At 41.9% G+C, this 20,361-nt stretch overlaps 1 protein-coding gene and 2 pseudogenes across 3 annotated transcripts; 2 read left to right on the forward strand and 1 right to left on the reverse strand.

The window, feature by feature from the left end:
• Window positions 1–4,984: 4,984 nt before the first annotated feature.
• Window positions 4,985–5,887, forward strand: LOC308421873 (putative vomeronasal receptor-like protein 4; the record flags this gene model as incomplete). Its single annotated transcript, XM_080918346.1, has 1 exon — window positions 4,985–5,887. The coding sequence occupies one exon, from the start codon at window positions 4,985–4,987 to the stop codon at window positions 5,885–5,887; it is 903 nt and encodes a 300-aa protein (XP_080774472.1).
• A 6,947-nt stretch (window positions 5,888–12,834) lies between these two features.
• Window positions 12,835–13,565, forward strand: LOC308422059 (RNA-binding protein 42-like; annotated as a pseudogene). The gene has a single exon. The product of its transcript is annotated as an RNA-binding protein 42-like (transcript).
• Window positions 13,566–18,614: 5,049 nt separating this feature from the next.
• On the reverse strand, window positions 18,615–19,546 carry LOC308422060 (putative vomeronasal receptor-like protein 4; annotated as a pseudogene). Its single transcript has one exon. The product of its transcript is annotated as a putative vomeronasal receptor-like protein 4 (transcript).
• Between the last annotated feature and the right edge of the window lie 815 nt (window positions 19,547–20,361).

The raw sequence follows: 20,361 nt of genomic DNA on the forward strand, positions 1-20,361 counted from the left end.
GTTGATCTGCAGAAAATCATCCCACTAGGGTGGGCTATTGAGCAGGAATCAATACATTATGTAGTTGTGACAGGAAATACCAGCAAGCATTCCTAGGTGGCTCCTAACATTGGGAATAATTAAGAAATATAAAATAAAACAACAACAACAACAACAAAAAAACCCAAAACAAAACTAAAACTAAAAATACGACTGGAAAATTTAGAAATTCACATATCAAAAATGAATCTTGGACTGTTTCTCATCTTATATGAGGTGCAGTTCTAGACAAATCACAGATCTTTATATGAAACCTTACATTCAAAGACTACAGGATAGAATTGAAGAAAAACTACTTTAGTATAGACACAAGCAAACATGATCTTCATGAACACTCCTGTGCTAAATCATACAGGGCACTTCACAGAACTCTATTTCTTTTTCAATATCTATCCCAAAGCAAAGTATATAAATAATCTGTAAACAAATGTCAAACTTACATAAAAATGATATAGGAACATGTAAATAATTACACACGGAATAACTTGAGAGATAAAGTAATTGTGGAGGGTGAAGACGAAATTGTCTATCAGACACTAAGATTCTACAGAATCTTCCTTCTCCCTGAAATGGTAACAATTTTGGAAACTGAAGTTTTGCTGATATTTATGGTGGCTAAGAAATAAACATCACCAAGCAAATGTCACCGGCTATAACTTGGCAAGTGTTTGTCTACTCCTCGTGGGGAGTGGACCTGATAGTTCATTGATTCATTTTCATATCAGTTTCTCTCAGAAGCACAAGTTTTGGTCTCTCTTTGGATGATCAGAAACTGGGGAGCCCCAGGACCTTCCTTCCTTACCTGAGAGGGAAAGGTATGTACCCGGGGACAGAATGATGACGTTCCACTGACATATGTCCCCAGCAGTCTTGAGCATCTGTCCCTGTGTTCAGGATCTGCTCTCCTGACAGCTACAGGGCAGACTCTGCACGAGGCCATCTCAGTGCTTCATCCAGAACCTTCAAATCAAGGTTTCTCAGGGAACTCACTTCCTTCATCTTCTGCTGTGTCCTGCTTTATGGTGCTGGCTGCACCATTGCACTTTAGGAAAGTCTATTTAGATAATTTAGCTAATGTGTTCCTGGGCTCCAATGTGTCACTTTCATGCTTATTTATTTATTTATTTATTTATTTATTTATTTACTTTTTTTTTTTGCTTCATCCTGTGAATTGGATTTAAGTGACAACATTCTCTTATTAATCTACCCGGGTGTTTCACTATGTTCACACTACCATACTATATGAGAAAATGAAACGTTTAAAAACTGAACCAAAAAAATAATTGTTTTTCAAATAATCTGTGACCTTAAAAATGATTCAGATAAGCAGGATGGAAGAAATTCAGGACATAGACCAGAAAGTCAACAATCCAGTTTAGACATCCAGCAATAATTTAAAGAAAAAAAGAGAAAAAAGTAGAAATGAAAATCTCAACCAGGAGGGCATCTGAGTCCTCTGCATAAATGCAGTCATCAGAAAAAGCAGACACATATTGTAAAAGTCTCCCTGATGCTCTCCTGGGACACCACAGCATAAAACAAGACACTAAATGACTTTGACTCTTGAACTATATTTTTATTAGGTTTGTCCCCTTTTATGTGTGTTTTACTTGTGTATATTTTGCCTGCATATATGTTTGTGTATCATGTGTGCACTTGATGCCCATGGATGTCAGAAGACAGCATTAGATCCCCTGGAGTTATATATGGCTGTGAACCATCATATGGGTGCTTGGAATTGAACCTGGGTCCTCTGCAGGAGCAACAAGGGCTTAACCATTCATCTCTTTAGCCCTGGTGCTGTTCAACTTTGATATGTTTAGTAGAAAGGAACTCCCTCAGTTTCTCAGAATTTTCTCATTTAAGTTCCTGGCTTTTTGGGAAAAGAGGAGGAAAAAGTCACATTCACAAGGAATCTTGAGTTACTGTTCATCTTCACAGCCCCCTTGTCACCAGAGGCACTGTAATTAGGACCAGAAAGTTTTTGGCTCAGCAAATGACAGGGCACCAGGGAGAGCACAGAGCTGGCATCCAGGATGGAGATTGCAGAAGGAGCCCTTTCCCCTGGAGGAGGTGACACCTATTAGCAGTGACAGTTGTTATGAGCACAGAGCTTGAGGGTGACAATAAACAGGGCCTGGCTGTGCTCTGAGGACACCCCTGAGCCCTGCCCAGACTCTGCAGGTGAGTGTCACATCATGTCACAGTGGACTGAAGCTGCCTTTCACCTTCACAGAGGTGCTGTGAGGTCAGGATTGTTAGGGGAGGTGGTTGAAGAGAGGGCCTGGGTTCCTTTGTCCCTGTGAAAGAGGAAGGTAACAATATCTAGGGAGAAGACAGTCTCTCATTCCCACCTGCCATCTAGGATCTTTTCCATGTCCGTGAGGGAGCCAAGTGCAGCTGTGTGTGGTGCACTGAGCCAGAGATGCTCATTACAGCCCAGGCAGGAACAGGAGACATGGGCTGAAATCTCAGCTCTAGTGTAGGGAAGCTTTTTCTCTCTGCAGTTTCTCCAGTGTGTGTGTTTGTCCTCATGGAGTGAGAGGTTCTACTCCACAGTGTCTTATATCAGGTGCCCTTTAGCTTTCTCAGAATGGGGACTTTGCCTTTCTTTCTTATGTCTTTACTGTTACTGAAGTTTATCTCTTCTGATTCAGAGCATAAGACAATGAAATTGCAGAGAATTGTGCAGGAAGCTGACATGACACAAAATCCTAGAGCAATGGCTATTAGAGCATGTTTAACACTGGGCAGACACTGTCCTATGCACTATGTACCTCTGCTCTACCCGATCCTCACTGCACTGGTACAAATAACCATTCCTACATTAAAGAGTCTTAAAGGGGCCAAGTAAAATGTCCAAAGCCCAGCATATAGCAATTACAAAAGACAGACAGCATTTAAGAGACAGTTTACAAATCTTGAGCCTGTGAATTTTAAAATTTATTTTTTCTAGTTTACTGATTTTTCTCTCTCATGTATCTGGATGTCACATTATGCCCCTACCACTCATGGGCAATTTCTAAAAGAACACCCTGACTTGATTAGTTTCACACAGATTGCTCATTGTTATTTTTTACATGCTAGAAAAATGAGGGTTGAGAAAACTTTTAAATATGTATTTAAAAATCTCTTTCCAATCACCTGGAATATGTCTGTGTGTGTGTGTGTGTGTGTGTGTGTGTGTGTGTGTGTGTAGGCAATTTCATCTACATGTTTTGCTACTGACATCTCAGTGATCATATAGGAACATCTTAAAAACTATTGAATTATAAGGATTTTGAGAGAAAATGAAGGATTGTGAGTAAGTTTCTTGAAGAATAGTCCATGCACTTTAGTGAGTTCTTGAAGCCTGGAAGTTCCCATCACTGCACAAGTGAGGAAATGCTAAATACTTAGTAAATGTGTTCAAAGGGAACTGACTTATCCATGATGCTGAGCTTTATCAATATTCAGGAAAGAGCCCAACTCAAATTTGAGAAACTTTGTTTCTCAAAGTTGGATTGTCAGTTCATCTCTCTGATTAAAGTGAAATTTTAAAACCAAACAGCTTCGTTGAGCAGGCACTACGCTAATACTTACATAAGACACACAAACTGGTGTCTCTGAGGCCTGTTCATTGTCCAGTGAAGTAAGGGAGGGAATATAGGGGCAGCATCCTCTTCTGAGGGCAGGGAAAGCATTAGAGATACAACTGTAGCATCAGGTGCTACAAGGGAGAGAAGTTGAACAAAGATCAGTATTGGATACTCCACATTCCTGTGGGAGGCAGGCTCCATTGTTACATTTATAAGAGCGGTTTCAAAGTAATTCAGAAGTAATTTTGATGTGAAGACACCAAATCATAGAGGACAGTTTCAAATTAAGTTTGTCATGTGACATGCTCTGTTATTATGAAGAGTGAAGCAAATAGAATAAGTTTCTGCTTCAAAGGCTCATTTTGCCTGCAATATAAAGGGTTAAAACACAATTAAAAAGTACTATTCATAAAATTTGGCAATCAGGGTGTGAGATATTGGGAAGGACTCAGAGGCTGGGGCATTTTGATAGAGTGTCAATAGATTGGACCAATCTTAAAACAAAAGGGAGGCCATATGTTTGTTAAGACTATAAGAACAGTTTTCCTAGAGTTTTTTAAGGGGAAGTGTTCTCAGAAGAAAGGGCAATAACATGATTAATAGAAGTCAAAAGGAATTAACTTTTAGTATAATTCTACCTAAGAATATTGGGAATGCAATTTTTACCACACTTAATACTAACTTGAAACCATTAACCTAGATGTCCATACCCTAAGTCCCTAACCTCTATATAATTTATGGTCTAGGGGCCTGGGAAGAGGAGATACCATACAATCTCACCTGAGAACCTGCTCCACTTAACCATGCACAACTTTCTGAGAAGTGAAAGGTTTTTGTTAGTGTGACAATGTTTTATTAGTTCAATATTAACAATCATATGTTTGCATATGGGGCAGTGAAGAGGATCAGGATGAAGAACACATTGCTGTAGTCTGAGCTCACACTGGGTGAGATAAAGGGAAAGAAAGGAGCCCACCAGGCCATTGCTCAGGACTGTTGTCTTGAAAAGCATCAAAAATGATGTCATGCATTAAGCTTTTGCCAGGGAAGAGCATGGTCATATGAACTGAAGGGATGAAGGATCTTTATGAAAGGCAGGAAACTGTCAAGTTTATGGCCTGATTGTAGCCTTCATCCTTGCCACGAAAATGGGAAAAAAAGAACAATCTGGAAACAAACAACCAAAATAAAAACAAAACAAACAAACAAACAAAAACAAGAACAACAAACTATGATCAGGCACCACAAAGCACAAAACTATGTATGTTTTCATAGTTGAGAACATTCTTTTTGTTAGAATAAGCAAGGTAAGTATTATGTATGATTCTCATATAATTTTTTTCTAGTGCTGTTCATAAAGTCAGAAGATGAAGTGGAATAACATTACGCAGGCAATAGTCTTTGTTTTTCTTGCTGGACCTGGAATTGTAGGAAATATCCTAGTATTTGTGAGATATGTTCACACTTCTGTCTTGGGGACTGAGAAAAAGCCTGTTGACCTTATTCTCATCCACTTGGCTTTTTCTAATGTGATCATTATTTGTAGCACAGGAGTCAGAGATGTAGCTACAATGTTTTATTTCAGAAACTTCCTAGGAGATATTGGCTGTAAAACTGTGGTTTATCTGGCTAGGATGGCACGGGGCCTCTCCATATGCACCACCTGTCTCCTCAGTGTGGTCCAGGCTGTCACCATCAGTCCCAGGACCACCCTTTTGACAAAGCTCAAACCACAGACCTTGTGGCAAGTTCTTCCCTTTCTCCTCCTTTTTTGGTTTGTTAATGTTCTCATAAGCTCCAACTTGCTCTCCTACATCAAAGCAGGCAGTGGATTGAACAGATCTGTGGCTGAAATGTACATAGGACACTGCTATATGCTGCCATCCAGACATATCATCAAGTGGCTGTTCCTCTCTCTCATGGCTCTTCGTGATGTCATCTTTCAGAGCATGATGGGCTGGAGCAGTGGGTCCATGGCTCTCCATCTGTATAAGCACCACAAGCGAGTCCTCTACCTTTACAGCTGCAGGTTTGTCAACAACTCCCCTCCTGAGATCAGAGCTACATGGAGTGTTCTCATCCTAATGACCTGCTTCCTTTTCTTCTATTGGGTAGATTTCATTCTCTCTTTCTACACAGGTTTTACAGTGACACATGAGTCTATTGTACTAAATATTAAAACATTTTTAGAACTCGGTTATGCTACTTTCAGCCCCTATGTTCTGATCAGCCGAGATGTCCGCATTCCTAATGTCTTGCATGTTCACTGAGAAGTGTAGAAATTACATTCTGTAGCTTTTCTCTATGAGCTAAAGGTATGTACATTGTACACAGTTTTACCTTGGTGAATTTTAGAGTTGGGGACATGGTGGCTATGTAGCATAAGCTGACATTGCAGCCTGTAGGTAGCACAGTATGATCTTGAGGTACTTTGGGATGACAAATTCTGGAATTACAGGCATTCCCCACCAAACTGACCTTTGCCATAGTGTTCTAGTGTATCCAAACATTAAACTAAATATTATAAAATACATTTTATTTTCATAAGTCTAGCACCCCACATTCTTACATTTGGGGTTTCTAGGAAGGTGGACAGCAGATTCTTACCATCTTCACTTTTCATCTTTCACCCCCTCAAATCCAGGGTATGAGAGCAAGGTAGGGTAGGTGGGGGTGAGCGGAGCTTGCGGGGCAGAGTGAAGATGACAGTGAGACAAGTGACGTCACCGGAGCAGGACACTTGTGGTCAGTAACTAATGATAGAGCTGGGTTCCAAATCTAAGGACTCTGGTGTTGATGGACAGGGACGGTCATGACCAGGTTAGATGACAGAGCCTGGGAAACCGCTTCTCTCACATGGTGCCGTGGAAGGTCTGGAAATCACGCTCCGGGCCAGGCCTCACTGGCACACTGATGTGTAAGTACCTCTTTGACAGATTGTTCATACTCACGCTTCCACCTCTGGCTCCTGGCCACTCACAATGACCTGTACTGAACATCCCAGTGTTCACTGGGCCTCCTTGTCCCCTGAATCCCAGACTCCACCTCCTCATATGCTGTGCAGATGTACCCTGTTGGCTGGAACCACTGTGCCGAGGGAGCACTGGGAATCTGCTTGGTGAAGCCAAGGTGGTACGTTTTTGTCAAGCAGCAGGACATTGGTGCCGCCAAGAACTAACAGCATCCAGCCACTGAGGACCCAGAGGGTCCTTTCCGGATGCAATTTCTTTGTATTAACCCAGCATCCTCAAGACACTGCACTGCAGGCATCCCAGAGAGGCTGCTGACTGCTCTGAGCTGTGGGAGTGACACTCCTGAAGAGATGCAGGGCCATGAAGGGCTGTTCCCCAAAGCTGCCCATCAGCTCACTGCAGTTCCTCCCCAGGATTAACAAAAAAAACCTCGAAAAGATCTTGAAGGGTGTGGGATTGACTGCTCTTTCTGCAGCTGAGCACTTGCCTGGGGAAAGCAAAGTTTGCCTGAGTTCCTTCCCTGGTTCAAGAGTTAAACCCTCTAGACTAAAGCATGAGATGGGCCAGGTTGGTGGTTTCTAAAATGCTGCTTTTTGCTAAATTGAACTAGATTCTTAATGTTTTATAATATAGGTTGGAGGCCATTATTATGGTTAGATTCTCTGTCAACTTGCCACAAATTAGAGTCACCAAAGTGGGGCACCTCACCTGAGGAATTGCTCCATTTTGATTGATGTGGGAAGACCCACCTGACTTTGGAAGACCATCCTGCCTCACGTTTGCTTGTCTTCCCTCCTATCTCTGAGTTGTTTTATTCTCGTCCTGCTGCTGGGGCTGATTCCTTTGCTGAGAGAGGAATTAGTGGTTCTCTAAGAAACTTCCAGGTTTCTGGAGGAACAGTGGGAGGACTGAGGCACATGCCAGTTATGGCCTCCAGTGAGAGATGGCTATGTATGGGGAGTCTTCTCCATCAAGTGAGGCTCACAGGTTCCAGGACCCAATAAAATACTGAGGTTCACAGTCTCCTCTGTGATTTAGCACTTGTTACTTACTTAAAGCTGACTTAATAAATTATAACGTTATATATATATTTCATCCCCTTGGTTCCATTCCTCTAGAGAATCCTGACTAAAACAGCCACTTCTTCCGGAGTGTACTGAACTAGGTGCATGGCTGGGGAGGAGGGCTGTCTCTCAAAGGCCCTGGGTTAACATAGTGTGTTCCACCATCTTTTTTATAGAGCGGCAATGCGAGTGAGAATGAGAGATCAGTGCCTCATGGGACATTTCCATATAATGCCATTTTCTTTTCTATAATTTCTTTTGTAATATTAAAAATAAAAGCAATATATAATCAGTATTCAATAGGTGCAGTTTTATTTTTGTTTTTAAACTGTAGCAGGAAGATTTATTCTATAGTATCATTCAGATAACATAGGTATGAGATTACAAACATCATGTGTAAAATGATTAATATTCCAGAAGTCCTTTTTGATTTACTTTTTACTAATTATTGTATTTATTTACATTTCAAATGTTGTCCTCCTTTCCAGTCTTTTTTCTGCAACCTCTTCACCTCATCTGTCCTCCCCTTTGCCTCTAAGAGGGTGCTCCCCCACCCACCAGTCCATTCCTAGCTCACTCATCAAGCATCCCTATAAACTGGGGCATGGAGCCTCCACAGGACGAAGGACCTCCCCTCCCATTGATGCCAGATAAGGCAGTCCTCAGCTACAGGTGTAGCAGGAGCCGCGGACCCACCCATGTATACTCTTTGGCTGGTGGTTTAATCCCTGAGAGCTCTGTGGAGTACAGTTAATTGATATTGCTCTTCTTTCTATGGGGTTGCAATCCCCTCTGGCTTCTTCAGTCTTTCCCCTAACTCTTCCATTGGGGACCCCACTCAGTCCAATAGTTGACTGTATCTATATATGTGTCAGTCAGGTGCTGGTAGAGCCTCTCAGAGGACAGCTATACCAGCTCCTGTCAGGAAGCACTTCTTCGAATCAGCAATAATATCAGAGTTTGGTGTCTGTGAAATAGGATGGATCCCAGGGTGGAGTGGCCTTCTTCATTGATTTATGTGGAAAGAGAAAAAAGAGTAGGTCAATGTTATCTATTGGTATAAGTCTCAAGGTACATTAGATATGACATTTGATATAGTAGATGATTTGAGGATATCTCATATGTCTCTTTTATCCTGAAATATTATGAGCTCCTTGAATGGAGAAAGAGACATAGAATATTAAGTTTTTATTCCAATACACACAGTATTTTATATGAATCTAAAATATCCCAGATAAACTAAATTAGCACGTACAGTCCTTTGTTATTATTCCTGGATAAAGTGAGCGTCCCCTAAATCTCAGTTAACTCCTAGTACACATACACCACAGCACCATACCCATGGAATTATTCTACCTGAGAGCAACCTTTTACCTGTGACCAACAGCTACTCCCCACCTCCCTGTCAAAGAGAAACACAATTCTGCTCTCCATCTCCGTGTGCATAGTGGGTCAGACATGTGAACACAGTTTCTTTTTCTTTCACAAAATTTTAGAAATGTTTGTGAAAGCATGGTTTGCCTGGAAAAAATGTCTCTGAACCTTTCTACCTGTTCTGCCTGTCACCTCAGCATGGTCCTGACTGTCACCATCAGTCCCAGGACCACCCACTGGAGAAAGCTTCAACCACAAACTATATGACATGTTCTTGATTGTTTATTCCTCTTTATAGTTTCTACCTTTCTAATAAGCTACAAATCTGTCTATTAGATCACAGAAGCCAGTAGCATGATCAGATCTGGAGTTGCAATGCATTCTGGGTATTGTACTATGCTACAGTTACTGTCATAGAGTTTGTGACCCAGGAAAAGGCCCAGAAACTCAGTACAGAGTATAATTTATTAATGCTACTATAAGAACAACAGGGTCTGAGCCAAACTTGAGACTACCATGGGAAGGCAGGTGAGGGAAGTATATTTAAAGGTGGAAACACAGGAAGACTTTGAGCATCTCCATAAGTACGGCAACAGCTGATCTGCTTTGCCAAGTTGATGTAGTCAAGTCAACCTTGGAACAGTCCTTGAATCTTGGCATGGGAGTCACTGAGACTGGGTACTGAGGGCTTATCTTTCATGGACTGCAGTAAAAAAAACCCTGCTGATGGGTACCATGTCCAATGCCCAGCATACAGTGGAGTTTCTTTAGTCATCACATGACTGTCATCACTGGTCTTGATTGAGTTCATTTTCTCTGACAGTTAAAAAAATGTAGAGGCAGGGAAAATATCCAACAAAAAAGAGAAACACAGTAAACAGAATAAAAAGGGCTTTTGGTAAAGATAAGGACACACACACAGTGAGGACACACTCAGAGAAGGATACACACACACAGTAAGGACACACTCAGAGGACACACACACAGTGAGGACACACTCAGAGAAGGACACACACACAGTGAGGACACACTCAGAGAAGGACCCTCTGCAAAGCAAATTGGGCCTTGAGAAGCCAAAGCCCACTGTCTGCTCAAGAGCTGACTGTTCCGAACATCGTGAGGGTCTTTCTCTCCTACTGTAAACATGGTCAGTCTGAAGAAAGAAAGGAGGCTGATGGGCCGACAACTGTGGAATAAACTTGTCCTGATCTAGCCTCTAGCTTCTGAGACCAGTCACAGGCAGGGGGTCTTCATGGCAAGAGAAAAAGCCTGCCAGGCCTTTAAGCCTTTGTCTCTGGTCTGGATGTTTGCTTTCTCTGTTATCTATTACTGCCCCTCATCTGTCTTTCCATCAGGGACCAAACTTCCTGTCCTCAGTGTCATCCTCACAGTGAGGTTAGGGTTTTCTCTCCCCTCTGATTTTCAACCTTTCACCTTCCCCTCAACCTGTGCCCTCCTCCTCCGTCCCTCTCTCTTTGTGACACGGTCTTTCAGAGTCTCATGGGTTTGCACAGTGGGTCAATGGTACTGAGTAGTGGTTTATATGAAGGGCGATGGCTCTCTTCCTGTACAGAAGTCCCCTGTGTGTCCTCTACCTTCACAGCTGTGCAAACATCCCGTTTAGACGTCAGAGCTGCGCAGTGTTCTTACTCTCACACCTGTTTCCTCATCTTCTTATCAAGTTTCACTGCATCCTCCCACATGGGTTCTAACCACTCACCATTAAATCATTCTCCTACATGGGTTCCACCTGCTCACCATTAAATCATCCTCCCACATGGGTTCTACCTGCTCACCATTAAATCATCCTCCCACATGGGTTCTAACCACTCACCATTAAATCATCCTCCCACATGGGTTCCACCTGCTCACCATTAAATGTCCCAATTTGTCAAGCTTTTCTATTTATATGTGACAATTTCTGTTGCTGTAAATATTAAAAAAAATGGTTTATGTCTTTACTGGCCCTGAGGTCTCATTCTTCAGGTCCAACTCTGATACGGAGCCCCACACACCTCTGGAGCCCAGTCTGAGCCGCCAACACGGTCCAAATATGGTTCCTAGGAATTGAATCTTGGGCCTCTAAAAGCTAACCAGTACTCTTAATTACTGAGGTATCGTGCCAGCCCAATTTTAACTACAATTTGTAAAACTGGTCTTATTACTACCATGACTGGAATCAATTTGCCAATAGATTTCGCAAATTTTCAAAAGTCATAGTCTGATCATGGTATTCCAAAAAATTTCTTATTTGTACTGACATTGTCCTTGGTAAGTGTTAGCACCACGAGGCTAGTTTGTGATTATTCAAGGTGTCTATAAGAATCCATCCACGGAGAGGAGTTTACAGAATTGTGAAAGAATAACATGCACCATGTTGTTAGTCAATAGGATTCGCAGAACTTAAATGCTCTGAAAGGTTTCAACGGTGTTATATTCGTGAATGTTCTCTTCAGGAATAGACTGGGAATGTAGCATAAATCAGATAACAAGTACACAGTAAAGTTTCATTTTATGTCTGGCTCTAGTTGCTATGTTGTCTTTCTCAAAGTGAATCAGTAAGTGTGACTGAAGCAGATGCCCTTTGTCACTGGCCGGATGCTCTCTGTGTCACCAGAGAGCTGCAGTCGCATCTGACTCCACACTCAATTAATGCAGGATTCTCTGCCTAATTTCTTACATGGGGTCCTTACCGTAAGATATTAACATGATGCTAAGAATCTGATCAATACATTCTGAAAACTCCTTATTGGCATAATCACTGAACATGATACTGTTGAATTGTTAGAGATGGGTTTATATAATTAAAAAAATAAATAAATAAAAGGAAGTCATACCTGACTGAAATTGAAACCCCTATAACATGTTGGATACATCATGGGCCTACTTTACAATGATTAATAGGTGTTTATTTTTGAATGGTTACACTGTATATACAAAATATTTAAGTGGTATGTATCATTTTGTGCTTTAGCTTACTACTTAGATTGTTTTTCCAATATGAAGATTTATTTTTATTTATGAGTATGTGTCTCTATGAGTAAATGCCACATTTGTAGAGTTGCTACACAAACCAAAAAAAGGGCATGGGTCCTGGGTAACTAGAGCTATGGGCTACCATGAGCTCTATGATGTGGATGTTGGGTAAGGAAGCAGGTTTCTCTGCAAGAGGGGTGGGTCTTTTCACTGTCCCTCCTCCTCCCTGTTTGATGTAAATGTGACTTGTCTGTAGGTAACAGCCATTGCTTATGATATTCTTATAGCTCTTTTGTTAAAGCCCCTTTCTAAGTGTCTGACATAAACAGACAAACACCTTCTAAGTCAGTCTGTATAATTTGACTCTAAAGGAAGTGATGTAAGAACACGGAGACTGAGAGAAGAAAGATGCGTTTAATTTGAGTGATGGAGAGGTTGGTCAACATTAAGAATAGACAGGGCTGGAGAGATGACTCAGAAAAATCACCTGCAGACACCCAGACATCCGATCTGTCTCTGAAGAAGAAAACAGACTCCCACATGCTGTCCTCTGACCTCCACATGCATGCCAAGATGCACACACAAACACACAGGAACACACAAAGTAAACTTTACAGTTATTAAAAATAAGACAGAGATGAGTAATTATTGGCAGGACTTGACAAGGGTGGCCTGGACTCTGAGTGGCATATAGAGCTGCTGACACACACAGAAACACACGGACACATGCAGGAACATACAAAATAAAAATTACGTTTATTACAAACAAACAAACAAAAACTTGAGAACCCCTGGCGGTGGCTAGGAGTGGTGAAGGCCATGGCATCAGCGATGGCCGGAGCGGGGCCTGGTGTCAGCATCCCGGGCGAGAGCCGCGAGGAACGCTTGAAAGAAATGGAGGTGGAGATGGCCCATTTTGAACAAGAAGTACTGGGAGTTCCGGTGGTGGCAATCCCAACTGCCGTGCCTGCGGTGCCCACGGTAGAGGCGATGCAGGTCCCCCCAGCTCCTGTGATCCGCCCAGTTATCACCACCAACACCTACCAACAGGTGCAACAGACCCTGGAGGTCCGGGCAGCTGCTGCAGCCACAGTAGTTCCTCCCATGGTGGGAAGCCCTCCTTTTGTAGGTCCAGTTGGCTTTGGCCCGACTGATCGTAGGTTTAGTCCTGAGGTTCGAGAAGCCATGTTCCTGGGGCGAGCAGCTGGTGGCCCCCGGCCTATGGCCCTGAGGCCTCCACACCAGGCACTGGTTGGACCCCCTCTGCCTGGCCTCCTGGACCACCCATGATGCTGCCACCAATGGCTCGGGTACCTGGACCACCCTTGGATTCTATGGCTGCTCTGAGAACTCCCCTGGAAGAGCCAGCAGCTTCTCGAGAGTTAGGCCTAGGCCTTGGTTTGGGCCTGAAGGAGAAGGAAGAGGCAGTAGTGGCCGGAGAAGTGGAAGTGGGGGCAGGAGGAGCCCCAGTTGGGCCTGCAGTCATTGGTCCCAGCCTCCTGCTGTCCCCAGCCACGCCCTTGCCTGAGCTGGGAAGTCCTGTAGACCCATCTGAGCTATGATCCAAGTCACCATCAAATTAAGGGGGCATCAAATTAAGGGGGGTGGGGTGGTGCTTGGTGTCAGGACAGACATAGCCAGACACCAAATTCTCAGCACAAAGAAGATTTATTAAAGGGGTAGCTGCCTCTGGAACATACAAAGACAGCAGGTATTTCTGTAGGAGTGATCTTGAAGAAGAAATAGAGGAAGTCTGTGGTAGGATCTACTGTTAACACTGGTCTAGGTTAGCAGTGCAGGCAAATAATAACCTTTGCTGGACCTTGGAGCTTCAGTCAGGTATAAGGAAGAGACCAAATAAGGGAATAGACCTTGGGGGTCAGCCTTAGGAATGTGATCTAAGAGTTTAGCAAGTGAGAGGAAGTGGGAAAGATGACGTCATGCATGCCACCCTCAGGCCTGTTAGAGAACCATTCAGTCATCACAGTTCATCTCTGTGAAGTAATGAGTACTGCCATGTGCAGCATTGTTCCTGCTGCAATTCCCAAAAATCAAAAATGTCTGTAAGATCATGTTTTAGAGAAGGAAATCCAAGTCTTGACTTAGATTTCCACATCAGCAAAGGAAGTCAGGGCAGAAATGTACCTGACGCTGTGGCTATGAAAGGAGGCTCATCTGACTTGCTCTTCACAGCTGTTCATTCTGTTTCGTATAGAACCCAGGACCATTTCCCCAGGGAGAGCACCATCCACAATGGGCTGTGTCCTCCTCTTATCAAGCACAAATTAAGACAATGCTAGATGTCTCCACAAAGGCTCTACCAGAGCCTTACTGATACAGAGGAGGATGCTTGCAGCTAACCACTGGACTGAACAGGGGGACCCCAATGAAGGAGCTAGAGAAAGGACTGAGGGAGCTGAAAGGGTCTGCAACCCCATAGGAAGAACAAAATTATCAACTAACCAAACCCACCACAGCTCCCAGGGACTAGAACACCAAGCAGAGTTTGCGTGGAGAGACGCATGGCTCCAGGTGCACATGCAGCAGAGGACGGCATCCTCTGGCATCAGTGTTGAAAATGAATGAGTGACTGAATGGATGAGGGTCTAGCCACAAGAGTAAGCTGTCTTTTTGTTGTTGTTGTTGTTGTTGTTGTTGTTGTTGTTACCTGCGGAGAGAGGAGTGATCTGTTTTCTTTTGGGGGATGACATAGAGTACAGCAGGCACTCCAAGGTGGCTGCCATGTTCAGGAGTGGTTGACTAAGGGTGGAGACTCTATAGTTTCTTCATGTGCTTTTGTTTGGCTACAGTCTGCTCACTTATTTATTTTGGATATTGCTACACTTTTCTGTGTTTGGAGGTTTTGCTGTTTTCTGGGAGCTGTGTCCTGGGCTGGGTCCTCTCCAGAAGGCAGCTGACTGAGTGGAGCAGTAGTGGCGGGGGTGGGTAAACAAAACATGGTCTTGTGAGAGTAAAGGTTGATTAATATTAATAGTATTTACTCTGCTTGGATGACTTCAGGGCAATTATCGCCTGTTGCCAACAGCAGGAGGATTAAGTAAAGGACTGTCTTTTAAGGTTCCTTTTTCTATTGCCTGGAGTTTCACCTCTCACTAACCAGACAAGAGGGAAGTTTGGAGCAGTTAACTTTTCTTTTCTCATTTGGAGTTATTTTCTTTATTAAAAATATCACACAGGATCCAGGGGGTACGACTCAGTGGTAGAATGTTCTCCTACACTTGTGAAGCTTTGGATTTATTTCTCAATGTAACTAAAAAGATAATAATAGCATAAAAAGCATCATATAGTTCTATCAGGAATATAACACTTGTCATTGTCCTTTGCTGGGACACTGTGTAGAACTTTAGTTTTTGTTGGGCAATGACATGGTTGAAAGAGTAAACAACATGAGGTGATCCATGTGTCCATTTCTGACAAAATAAACAAAATATCACTGCCAATGAGTAGTCATGTTTCTCCCCCCCCCCTCTGTCCCTCCCCCCTTTCTTTCTCACACTTTTATGAACTAGGAAGAGAAAGTCACTCTGGCAGAAAGAAGCACTTTTACACAAGCAAATGTGCATAAAAACACACGTACATTCAAATACACATTCACTTTTATGTTGGGCCCAACAATCTGTCTCATCAACTGATACACACACACACACACACACACACAAACACACGAATACTTACATATGCATATGTAAGTATATATATGTTTGGTGGATGAAGTAAAAGCTCAAGATCCAGTGCAGAAAGAACTCACTCATTCTGGATGGAAAATAAGCTTCAATCACTATTGCACACACAGAGAAAAGCTTCTACGTTTCAATTGCTAAATGAATGAGGCCCAAATCTGTTAGGAAAAGCCCTGTATTTGTCCAAGTCAGTGAGAAGCTTGTCTTGCTTATATTCTGATGTTTTCTGTTGTCTCTTCTGCTTCTCTTCTGGTTTTCTTCTATTTTTCCTTCTGCTTTTTTAATGCCATCATTCCCAGTTTTTGTACTTTTTAGGAGAATAGATCACACGGTATTCCAAGGCTATTTTTTCAAAAATTCACAAGCCCAATCATAAATGCAAATTATGAATTGACTAAGAAATAACAACAGAAAATTTTCATTAAGACTAGCTATGTAACTAAATACTCATTTTCTGTTTCCAGCTCAACAGGTTCCTTGAGAGTTTAAAATTATAATTCTTAGGTTTAAGTTAGCAACTCACTTACCCAGTGTTTCATTAGTATTAAAGTTTTGTACAGATAAATCCCGTGAATATTTCCCTTCTGTCCTTGTACCTACAATGAACTGTTCATTCCCAGTTTATGACCTTTAGCTATAATATGATAGTTTTACAACCAGCCCAGAAAGGAATGTTTGATTGTAAATCCATTCCATGCTTGCTCTTTATCTTAGAGTAATTAATTAACATATGATGTGTGAAGATCTGCAGGGCCTTAATTGCAGCCCTTTTTAAAAATTTAAAAATTTAAAAATAACTGCTAAAATACACTTAGGAATTCTATAGAATCATTATTAGGAATTAAGAAGTCATCTATTTGTCCACATAGCATCACTACAAGACAATAGTACATCTTCGTTGATCTCCTCAATAGGGTTGGCGAATGGCCAGGGATTATTATATTAATTTAATAATGGCAGGAAAGGCGTAATAACACGAATCAATTCGGAGATGAGCTCTCTAAAAGCCTTGCAGTTTATTGTTGTTCACTGCAGACCATGCACTAAGCGGTGTCACCTCCAGAATATCGCTTTGTGCTGTCAGCCTTGCCTAGATGGCTCTTGACAGCCTTACTGAGTTTTGGGTTGCTTTTTGAGAAATAACCTTAAGTGCGGTGGGTAGGTGATGAACCGGCCTGACTCCTTTTTGTGCTTAGGAACCATTTTAAGTCGGTAGCTAAGTTTATTTTCTGTTGACTGTAAAACATGGGTTTCTGTTTCTCAGAAACTGGGGTGTGCCCCATCCCATAACCATGAATTGTTCTGTAACAAATATTCCAGAGAGATTTCTTTAACTGCTTTGTAAAACTCTATCTGCGTGATTTCACTTCTGCAAGTATACTTGACTGAAAAGATCTCCCACCTTGTGATTTTGTCATATACAATAGATGAGGAAATTGGCCGAGGGCTGGACTCATGGTCCACACCTTGGAGAAAGACAGCCAGATGCTGCTGTGCAGAGCACCCAGGCATTAACAAGGAGCAGGTGCAAACAGCGTTCGCCTGCTCCAGTCACTTATAAAAGGTGATTCCGCATTTTAAAATCAAAATAGGAACTATAGAGAGATGTAAAATGAAACTTTGTTATGTGTTTGCTATCTAGTTTATCTCATATCTGAAGTCTTTATTCCTGCAGAGAATATTCAAGAATATAACACCAATGAAATGTTTTAGGACATTTAAGTTCTGTGACTGGTGCTTTGGACTCCTACGGACTGAGTGAGAGGCCAAACCTACTCCATCTTGGAATCGGCCTCCGTCTTAAAAAAAAAAAAAAAAAAAAAAAAAAAAAAAAAAAAGCCTAAAACCTTGGCCTGCAGCTAAATCTAAGCTGCACCTAAGTACCAGAAAGGACTCCCAAGGGTTGTCCTTGGCCAGAGTTAGTCCCTAGCTACTTCTTAACAACAATTAATCAAAGTTTAATCTGATTGTTTCAGATGTACTTTCAGACCACTTGTCATTGTATATGGTCTTGCTTCAGAGCACCCACCTATCTATTTTCCATAATCATTCAATTAGATGTTTGCCAGGATTGACCCCCACCACCACACACACATACCAGCTTCTATTTCTATAAAACTGCCCCGATGAGATTTTTGGGACTGGTTCACCAAACCATCCTGTGGGTCTGAGGTTGAGTAAGCCCAAATTTGCATTTCTAATAAAGACCCTAAAGTGATTACCACAAAATATGGGAAATTGCTCCTCGGTGGTCTGTTAAAATTTATGAACAATTTCTTGGCACAACAAATGCACAAAGTACATGTCATTCTTTCACGCTTTTGTAAAATCTTTGCTGGGGATAGATCATTACATACACTTTGAAGTAGCTTAAAATAGCCCCATGGTATTAACATTTAGCAAGCTCAGGGTCAGGTTCAGGACAAGGCAAATATGATTTAATCACTATGAATTTTGATAATATCTACCCAATTTGCCTGCATGCTGCCAGTCATGGTAGCAGTAAAACCAGCTTTAAAAATCTGAATTAAAGCTATTTTATCAGTTCTGGAAAGATAGCTCAGCAGTTAAGAGTAATGGCTGTTCTACCAGAGGGTACCAGCTCAATTTCCAACAATCATATTTTGTTGAAGAGCCTTTTCCTTAAGGCCAATCAGGGCATTTGATGATCTCTTCCAGAAGCTGCTGTTTCCAGGCAGGAATGTTATATGCATACATACATGTAGGCAAACTATTTATGCGCAGCAAATGAACACAAAGAAATTTAAAAAAAAAATAGAGGTGAGAATATAGAGAAGGAAATTTCTATAACACTGCACTTTGCTAAGATGACATAACTCAGTGCAAAGCTTGAGTCACCAGGAAGATTGAGAATGATCACATGCCTACACTGCTGTGTGGGACTTTGATTTACCCATAAGATTGCAGAACTGAGAGACCTTTCATACATATTAAACAGATAAAGGAGAGACAGATTTTTAAAGTTTCTCTCATCGAGCATGCTAACATGTATGTAGAAGTCCATCCCGGTGAATCAGCACAAGGGGGCTGAAGATTGCATAACCAAGGGCCAGAAATTCTTGAATATTAATCATGAAGGAACTGTCTCCTATAGAGAGACTTAAAAACAGAGAAAAGGCACAATCTGTCCAGTAGAAGAAAACAAAACAGAGCATCAGAAGGAGGACACTTTGAGCAGCTCTCAGCTCAGGGGGAGTTCTGTGGAGAAGCTTTGAGTTCTGAAGGTAGAGGACCTGCTGGTGGTGCTTGTGGAGAAGAAACACCATGTAGCCACTGGCTCCTCCCATGGCACCCTGGAACACTGCATCTCTCAGGACCATGAGAGAGAGAACAATCCATTGTATTTTCTGATTTGGTTGGATAAAATAGCAATAGTTTCCATTATTTATATGTTGTGACATATTGAGACTTATACTTGCGATGGAATGGATCAGGTTCACACTGATTAGACCATTGAGTATCCAAAAGAATGAGAAGAATGGAAGGATGTGCCATGCAGACTTTGGCCTGAGCCTCCTCCACCCAGATGCTCTGGGACTGATGATGATGGCCTGGACCACAGTGAGGAGACCGCTGGTGCAGATGGAGAGGCCACGGGCTACCCTCTCCAGGTAAACAATGATCTTACAGCCTATGTCATCCAGGAAGTTTCTCAGACCAAAAGCTGGTATTATCCTTCGCAATTCTTTTGTAAGAAGGATTAGGATGTTTGTAAAAGCCAAATGAATGAGAATAAGGTAAAGGGGCTTCTTCTCATTGTTTCCCCACCAACTGAACATATAATTCACAGAAACAGAAATGTTCCCCATAGTGCCAACCATAGTCATGAAGAGTACAATTATTTCCATCATAAACTTCAAAACTATTTTTACTTCCTAGGTAGAAAACCTTATTTCCAGGATGCAAACACTTTTTCAAGAAAAGATTAATGATGCCAAACATGGATCTGAAAAACACATTTTGCTTAAAAGCATTTTTCTGACATGCAAGAGGCAGTGGTGGACACAGAATTTTGTAGAAGAGGTCCTGGAAACTCCTGCTTTTATCTGAGGACTCTGGGATATTGTGCATGCTCTAACTAGTGAGTTTGTGAATGTATACTCAAATCTAAAGTTGATAAGAAGATTATTATTTTTTAGCTCAACAGTATCAAAATTTACTGGTTCAAATGTATGTGTGTGTGTCTGTCTGTCAGTCTGTCTGTCTCTCTGTGTGCATGCACTGTCCTCCTTAAATGTCTGCATAGTTGAATTGAACTCCAAGTTTGCCCAACCAAAATTTCTTCCTCTGTTTTTCCTTTTACTTTATCATATTTCCCCTCACAGTCCCCAAAGCTTGGAGTTCATGCTGACCCTGTCTGCCTTCCCCACAGCACCCAGACACTGGGAAACTCTTTGCTCAACACCTGTAACATCTTTCACAGTACCTACTCTTTTGTTGGATAGTTTTTTCTCACTTGCATCTTCATTACTATAACAGTTTCTAGATTTGCATTTGGCTTCAATATTTTGTAACTTCAATTTTTATATCTTATTTTACATTTATTTATGTATATGAATGTTCTGTCTTCCTGCATGTTTGCTCAACAGAGGACATATGATCTCATTCTAGATGACTCTGAGCCACCATGTGGTTG

Source organism: Micromys minutus, assembly GCF_963924665.1.
Source record: "Micromys minutus genome assembly, chromosome: 6".
Lineage (NCBI taxonomy): Eukaryota > Metazoa > Chordata > Mammalia > Rodentia > Muridae > Micromys > Micromys minutus.